Source organism: Octopus bimaculoides, chromosome 7, assembly GCF_001194135.2.
Source record: "Octopus bimaculoides isolate UCB-OBI-ISO-001 chromosome 7, ASM119413v2, whole genome shotgun sequence".
NCBI lineage: Eukaryota > Metazoa > Mollusca > Cephalopoda > Octopoda > Octopodidae > Octopus > Octopus bimaculoides.
In genome coordinates this window covers 96,472,154-96,481,088 of record NC_068987.1, presented here as the reverse complement: position 1 = coordinate 96,481,088, position 8,935 = coordinate 96,472,154, and the positions used below count along the sequence as shown (strand labels likewise).

Genomic DNA, 8,935 nt, shown 5'->3' with positions numbered 1-8,935 from the left:
AATAAACCGTTCTCCTTTTATCTTTCTTCCAACCTCACTTGTGTCCTGTAGTTTGTGGAAAGGAAAAATCATATATATATATATATATATATATATATATTTATATATATATATAAGTCAGTCAATAGTGGGGTTGTGTTAACCACACGTGGAGAAATAATAGGAAAATGAAAAATAATAATAAGGCAGAATGCTAAACTGGAAGCATATTTTAATAAAGATTTCTAACCGGCTTTCATTGCATAGCAGATTATCAAGAAGAGGGAGAATGAAAATGTTTTTTACAAAGAAGTACAAAATGAAGAAAATAATATATAAAAAAATAAATATACCAATACATTATATTGTCTTTGAGCTTTTGAAGTTCAATGGTAATTCATGTATATAATGGTTGGAAAAATAAGGATGCATGAGAATTGAGAGTTGTGTTGGGTTTAAAAAAAAGAGAAAAGGGGCTAAAAGTTTGTGTTAAGCAGGAAGTGTGGTGTCAAAACAGGAAGTGTGTGTAAGGGGAGACAAATCTTATTAGTTGGAGTTATGAACTCTTTTTCAACAGGAAGTGACCTTATTTCTCTAGGAACAGACTTATTATTAGCTCTCCTAGAAACAAGTGGGTGGGAGTTGGTGACAAGAATTGCATCTGGCCATAGAAAACTGCTCTAACATACTCATCTGACCCATTCAAGCATGGAAAACCAAATGTTAAATCATTGCTGCAACTTCATTTGTTCATTTAAGGTTCAAGTATTTTTATTATTATTATTATTTTACAGAATTTACTTAATGGTTCTTAATCTCAAAAAAATGTTTCGGTCTTCTTTAATGTAGAAACATCAGGGAGTTTTGTCTCCAAAAAGTAGATACAAATCAATGTTTGTAGTCATATTTTTTATATTGATTAGCTTCTGTACATTTATTTTCATTTGAACTATTCATGTTTCCAAACTCTATCCTCTGGACATAGGATAAGTTATATATTATATCACTGGAGCAATTTTTTGGTGGGTTTTTTTTTCCATACTTGGTTTTTATCCATCCCTAATACACTATCATTGGTACTGTGTTTTTTGTTTTGATTTTTTTTTTTAATATTCCTATTTCTATTTCTAAATCTTAAAACGTTTCTAAAATTAGAATTTCTTTCAAGGAGATATTTTCCTCAACCAAATTTTGTAACATCTGTAAGAAAGCAAATGTTTCATTATATTTTTGTTTCTGTTGTTATTGATAATGATGTCTGATCGCACTACTAGTCTGTACAAGTAGCTTCCATATTTTAATGTCTCTATCGTTTTATTATTTTTGCTATGAAGTTGTGACAAAGACCCTTGAAGTTGATGTACGGTATAATAATTTGTGTGTGTATAGACAATACTAGTCAATCTGAGATGATGAGGTCATACAAATGTTTCTTTGTAGGTTTCATACAGTACAAAGTCATTGTAGTTGTGGCTGTGTGGTAAGAAATTTCCTTCCCAACTACAACTACATGGTTTTGGGTTCAGTCTCATTGCAGAGCACGTCGGGGTAGTATCTCCTACTACAGCCCTGGACCAATCAAAGCCTTGTGACTATATTTGGTAGACAGAAGCTGTAAGAAGCCCATCATCAGCATGGAGAGTAGATATTAAATGATGATGATATATGTTATTTTTTTTAATTAATATTTAGTACAAGCAACAGAGTGACTCAATTGCTGAGAGTTTCATGGATTAGTTACTTATTAAATCTGTTTGTGTGTGTGTGTGTGTGTGTGTGTGTGTGTGGATAGATGGATGGATGGATATCTCCTTGCTTTGACTCCATGTAATAGTTGTAAACATGTGTCACCATCATGTAAGCAGTGCCTGTCATTTCCAATCTTCTGTAAAGTCATGTCTAGCCATGGGGAAATATTTCCTTACTTGGAAACAGCTGAGGGTTGCCAACAGGAAAACAGCCACCTTTCCAAAGAATCTGCCTGACTCGTACAAACATGAAAAATGGACATTAAAACAATAATGATGTAATCATTGCAGGTCCTCTTGCTTAGGATTTTTGTTAAGTGTGCAAAGCAAGTGACTTAAAATCTGGTGAGCTGTTATCATTTATTAAATTCTTCCATAATATAAGTTTTTACAAAAGAAAGATAAAGAAAAGGAAAAAAGGGGAGAGGAAAAAAACATCAATTCAGTACCACGTGCTTCATTTCGTTGCACACCCATCTTGTATCACTGAAGAAAAATCTTACTGGTCTGTGTTTGCTTCTCAAGTTCTAATAGAGTACTGATCATCAAAAGTCTTTCTTCTTACCATGCTTTTCTAGGTTCAATCCCTAAGTATTCCACCTTAGGCATGTGTCTTCTAGATTGATCAAGATGTTGTGTATGAAATGTATGCATGTGTTTTGCTACACAAAGCAATAGTTTGTAAATTTGAATTGAGCAGCAGGAAAGGCATTTCCAGATTACCAGCCTTTTGCTATTATTGTTGTTGAAGGAGCTACTTCAGACTGACAGGCCCAAAATATTGATATATGTTTTAGCAAATCCTGGTAAAAGTGCCTTGGCCCTTTTCAGTTCAAATTTAAATTTCACTGCAGCCTTCTGCATGTACTTGAACTATTGTTACCTGTATTGAACTAATCTTTAAAAACTGTGTTCTGTCTTTCAGACTTGTGATAGTAATTTGAAACAAAAGACTGAAGTGGTTGCCAAACTAGAAGAGAAAACTGAACAACTAGTAAATACACTGAGAGAAATGGAGAAAAAGTGAGTCTTTGTTTTTTGTTTGTTTGTTTTAAATTTTTTTTTTCTTCTATTTGAGTACTGTTCTTTTAAATTCTTGTCCTCGTTGTTCTTGTTACTGTTATAATTTCTTATTATCATCGTCAGCAGCATCATTGTTGTGTAAACATTTTATGATTGCTAAAAATCTTTCTACAACACTTCATAAATACACTTCCCTGAAGCAAGATATTTAGGGAAGAAAAAATTGTTTCTTTTTTCATTGCCATTATTATTATTATTATTAGTATTAGTATTATGTTTTCAATCTTTACGTTCTGAATTCAAATGCTGCCAAGGCTGATTTTACCTTTCAATCTTTCGGGATCAATGAAATAAATACCAGTTGAGTACTGGGGTCGATGTTATTGACTTGCCTCCTCCCACAAAATTTCAGGCCTTGTGCCTATTGTAAAAAGGATTATTATTAAGGAAGGATAAGAAAATATTAGATTTATAAGCCCAAAAATCCACTCCATAATTGCCCACAGGCATATGACATAGTGGTTAAGAGTGTGGGCTACTAACCCCAAGATTCCGAGTTTGATTGCAGGTAGTGACCTGAATAATAATAATAATATCAAAAAATACCTTAGGAATGAGAACCCAGGTTCGAAATTTCCCCAAGACACCTGATGAAGGCTGGAGGGTATATCAGCCAAAACGTTGTGTTAACAACAAATAAGATGAGAACAAATATCCGTCAAATGTAAATAATGTACATAATTCCTCATCTTTTAAATATAGAACTGTAATATTATTATTATTAAAGGCAGCGAGCTGACAGAATCATTAGCATGCCGGACAAAATGCTTAGCAGTATTTCACCTATCACTGAGTTCAAATTCCACCAAAGTCGACTTTGCCTTTCATTTTTTTCGGGGGTCAATAAATTAAGTACCAGTGAAATACTGGGTCAAAGTAATCAACTAGTCCCCTTCCAACCAAATTTCAGGCCTTGTGCCTTTAGTAGAAAGGATTCTTCTTCCTCTTATCATTAAGCTAGTGGATTGACAGAATTGCTAGAGCATTGTAGTAAATGCTTTGCAGTTCATCATTTTGCTATTTATATTCAAATCCTGATGAGGTTAAATTTAACTTTCATCTGATCAGGTTTGATAAAATAAAGTACTTGTGAAGTACTGAAGTCAGTAGGATCAACTAACATTCTGCCATAAAGAATTTCTGACCTTGTGTCTAAACTGGAAACTGTTATTATTATTTATTAAGATTGTTATTACTATTGATAGTAGGTGACAGAATTGGTGAAGCATCAAATTTTGTTTTTAGACATTTTAAATGGTTTTCTTAAATTATCTAATAATAATGATAATAATAATTTCTTATATTAGTAAAAGATCACAAATTTTGTAGGGAAGGGGGATGAAAAAAAAGAAGACATTTTCCAATGAAAGCAACTTATTCTCTTTTGAAACGAAGTGGAGGTCTCAATTTTATCAATGACCTACAAGAAATAGCAAGCAATTGTCCCTCAAATGAAACCTCACCATCTTAAGGAAAGAAAAAAGGACACATTGAACCTTGATGTATAAAAAGACAGGATGATCATAGCTGAAATACCTTTAATCATACATCTGTTTGATCAGAATTGACTTGAAGCTAAACAACTGCAAACAATGACAACAACTTCAACCTACTCTCTTTCAAAAGCACCAAGACTGTGTGTGTGTGTGTGTGTGTGTGTGTGTGTGTGTGTGTGTGCGTGTGTTTAAGGCATATGGCCTACTGGTTAGGGTGTTGCACTCAAAGTCATGAAACAGTGGTTTTGATTCTTGGACCAGGCAATTTGTTGTGTTCTTGATTAAAACACTTCTAATACAGGGAGAATGGTGTGATTTCAGTCACTTGTATGCTATGAAACTGGATAACTGCTCTGATGAGTCCTAGAGCTCAATGGTATCTCCATGTATGTATAACATTACCAAAACCTCATCATAATGACCAAATTCTTGTTTAGAGTCAGAAAATACTTCAGCCTCTGATTAGCTTGCTCCCACATAGGAGAACATCTATATGGGACAGTGCTGCTGTTTTTCATGAATAAAAGTATATTTACTGATTGGAATAAAAACTCACTCTTTAGTGTACGTGGGCTAAAACCACAGCAGTGCTGTTTCCTCTCTCTCTGCTTCTTCTTCTCTCACTACTATAATGTCTTCCATTTCTGTGAATTAGCAAGTTGCATACTCTATCTGTTGCATCCTCCTGTCTGACCCTATCTGTTGCATCCGCTGCTCTCACCTCCTTGTTAAGGTTCCTGTATCCTCTTTCCCTAAACCTTACACTAAAATCCTTTCTTAGTCTTTTTTTCTTTCCAGAACTGCAGCCCTTTGGGATTCATTACCCCTTTCCCTTGAACTTCAAGTTAAACAAGAATCCCATTATACTGGAAGAGCCTACACATATCATGGGTGCTAACCTTACTCCTATGACTAAGTAATGATATGAAGAAATAGATAATTGAATTGGCCCTATTACATTACTGGCATTTTTTTTTTATGTTTGAAAAAATATCCCAAAATTTGAATGCAGTTAGTATCATGTATCTTTTATCATTTACTCAAGTCTTGAGACTATAGCCATGCTAGGGCACCACATTGAAGAATTTTAGTTGAATGAATTGACCCCAGTTGTAACTTTTTTTTTTTTTGCTGAACTGCTGAGCTATGCAGACATTAACACACCAACACCGATTGTCAAATGGGTGTAGGGGACAAACAGACACAAAGACATACATAGATATATATGATGGGACTCCTTCAGTTTCCATTCACCAATCTTCTCACAAGGCTTTGGTCAGCCCGAGGCTATAGTAGAAGACACTTGCCCAAAGTGTCACACAGTGGAACTGAACCCAGAACCATGTAGTTTGGAAGCAAACTCCTTACCACACAGCCACAAAATTTAATAATGTGATGCATTTTAGTCTGCACTCTCCTGCTTTGGCCACCTACAAGAATTATAAAGATTTCTAAAACCGGTCCAAAAGGCCATATTTTTGTAGGGAAGGTTTAGCAAGTAGTAAACTGAATGGCCGTCATCATATTACTAGTACTTATTTCATTGATTGAAGGGATGAAGGAAATGTTGATCCCAGCGGATTTCATTGTTGGAACAAAGGAAGATCAAAGTAAATATGAAATAGGTGTGGGGATTCAGTTTGTTGGCATGCTACCACTTTTATCACTTTACCACTCAAACTACTACTGCTACTACTACAATAATAAAAACAGTAATAATAATAGTTATCATGAATCTCATAATAGTTATTATAATAATGATGGTGACATAAACATAGTCTCAACTTCCAATCCCATCCAGTCCCTATCACTCCCCCCTCTCAGATTATCAAATTGACAAATTAATTTCTGATTTATGATCTCATTTATTTTCTTTATGATTATCAGCTCTAATTAACTATTCTGGTGTGCCTAAATATTTAATATTTAAAGTCTAATCACACAATCCATTTTGTGTGGTTCCTTCCAACACCACCACCATCACAGCAACAACAACAAAAAAAGAAAAACCAGCCACTATTTTTTTAGGTTGGATATTTTTTTTGTTTGTGTGCTGCTTATTGTTTTATGTTATTCCAAATCATAACCTGGGTCATCAAAATGACTTTATGTGTACTACTACTACTACTGTTATTATTATTATTTCTTCTGACTCATTACATTCTGAGTTCAAATTCCGCCAAGGTTGACTTTGCCTTTCATCCTTTCAGGGTTGACAAAATAAGTACCAGTTGAAAACTGGGGTCGATGTAATCAACTTAGCCCCTCCCCATAAACTTGCTGGCCTTGTGCCAAAATTGAAACCATTATTATTATTATCATTATTATTATTACTATTATCATGGTGGTGAACTGGTAGAATCTTTAGTACACTGAACGAAATGCTTAGTGGTATTTTGCCTGTTGCTACATTGTGAGTTAAAATTCTGTCAAGGTCAACTTTGCCTTTCATCCTTCCAGGGTCAATAAATTAAGTACCAGTGAAACACTGGGGTCACAGTAATCAACTAGTCCTCTCCCCCAAAATTTTAGGCCTTGTGCCTTTAGTAGAAAGGATTATCATTATTATTGATATCACACAGTATCCAATATTATGATGTAAATTAAATATACTGTGTGTATCAAGGGTTTGTACTGTCTGTCAAAACACAACAAGGACCTCAGACAAATAGTACTTTATGCAATATGTGTGCAGTTCCAAGTAAAGCCAATTTTTGCAATACACCAAGATTGCAGAGTATTTCTAAAGTGTCTGGGTGTTTCTTCAAGTTGGGTGGTATTGAACTCAATGCTCTGATGACAACAGGAACAACCTTTACATTTGACTCTTACAGCTGCCACATCTTAGCAATTTCAGTTCTCAGGTCTCTATGTTTGTCATTATTATTATTATTGTGGCATTTCTTCTGACTCATAACAATCTGAGTTCTAATTCCACCAAGGTCAACTCTACATTTCAGCCTTTCTGGATCAATAAAATATAGTATCAGTCTGGTATTGGGATCAATGTAATTAACTTACCATTCCTCTAAAATCGCTGGCCTTGTGCCATAACTTGGACATTATTATTATTATTATTGAGTGTGAGAGCAGCACATGTCATCAAAGTGACACTGGGGTACAAATATATGAAGCCCAATATACCTATCATGACTATCTGTCCAATAGGGTTCACCAGGTACATGCACCACAACCATTTGTGCACGACATGGTAATATCATATAAAGATAAACAGCGCATGACCTTGAAGGTGGGGCCCTGTTAGTTTTCTTCAGGTCAAGTAGCCCATCCCACTCAAAAGGTCCCTGAATAAGAGTTGCTAAAGGATGTTGAATGAAACACCCATGTTTCCAGAGGTGAATTATTCAAACCCCAAAGAATTCTTCTCAACACATGGCTATGATGCTCTCCCACCACTTTTGCTTGTGATCAGAGATACACATATCATCAACCACCAAGGGACATGCTCAACTGGTTAAAGTCAAACAACTGACAAGCAAATCTGTGGTATTGAGCAGAATATTTGCTGTAGCCCATCTTTAACACCAAAACAAAACATGTACACAATAGCACTTCCAATCAGTTAAGATCAAAAGCCAAGAGAGCCATTGTCTGTTACTGCATCAGGGCATTTTATTATTATTATTATTATTATTATTATTATTATTATTATTATTATTATTATTATGCTGTTGTTGTTGTTATTTGGATTGGCAGAATTGTTAGAGCATTGGACAAACTTTGTGCTATTTCTTTCAGCCCTTTACAATCTGATTTCAAATCCTGCTGAGATCAACTTTGCCTTTCATCCTTTCGGGGTCAACAAAATAAAGTACCAATCAAGTATTGGGGTCGATGCTGTCAACTAATCCTCTCCCCTCAAAATTGCAGTACTTGTGCCTAAATTGGAAGCTATAATTATTGTTATTATTGTTGATTAAATCTTCTTTATTTCTCTTCAACCAACACACTTAGATTTCAGCAAACTCTGTATATTGTGTATTATTGATTATAAATATTTAATATGAGACACAAGAGTTGTTTTGTTTTATTTTTTATTTTTTTTATGCAAGTTGGTCACTGTAGGAAGGCCAGTGCCCCTGACCTTCTTCAGATTCTCCTACACTGAAAACATACATACAGCTGATGCCCATCCAGCTTTATTTTCTGCAAGAGATACATAGATGATGGGTAGGGGCCTGGTTTGATTGATCATAATAGTGCAAACACTTCAAAAGATACCCAAAGACCACATGGTTAGGTTAAAACTGGTAGCATGTTAAGCCTACCATCCAAAAGATTAGACCAGATCAAAGCCATTTATCATCATCATCATCATCGTTTAACGTCTGCTTTCCATGCTAGCATGGGTTGGACAATTTGACTGAGGAGTGGTGAACGAGATGGCTACACCAGGCTCCAATCTGATTTGGCAGGGTTTCTACAGTTGGATGCCCTTCCTAACACCAACCACTCCGAGAGTGTAGTGGGTGCTTTTACTTGCCACCGACACGAAGGCCGGTCAGGCGGTACTGGCAATGGCCACACTCAAAATGGTGTATTTTACGTGCAACCTGCACAGGAGCCAGTCCAGCGGCACTGGCAACGATCTTGCTCAAATGTCTTTTT

The 8,935-nt window shown here is 35.3% G+C and overlaps 1 protein-coding gene across 6 annotated transcripts in view; it reads left to right on the top strand.

The window, feature by feature from the left end:
• LOC106868839 (RUN and FYVE domain-containing protein 2) overlaps window positions 1–8,935 on the top strand; it is a 245,763-nt gene that overhangs the window by 176,463 nt on the left and 60,365 nt on the right. For all 6 annotated transcript variants that reach the window (XM_052969822.1, XM_052969820.1, XM_052969818.1 and 3 more), the window contains one exon: window positions 2,653–2,750. In XM_052969822.1, coding sequence (XP_052825782.1) covers window positions 2,653–2,750 — 98 coding nt within the window. The remainder of the gene's footprint in view (window positions 1–2,652; window positions 2,751–8,935) is intronic.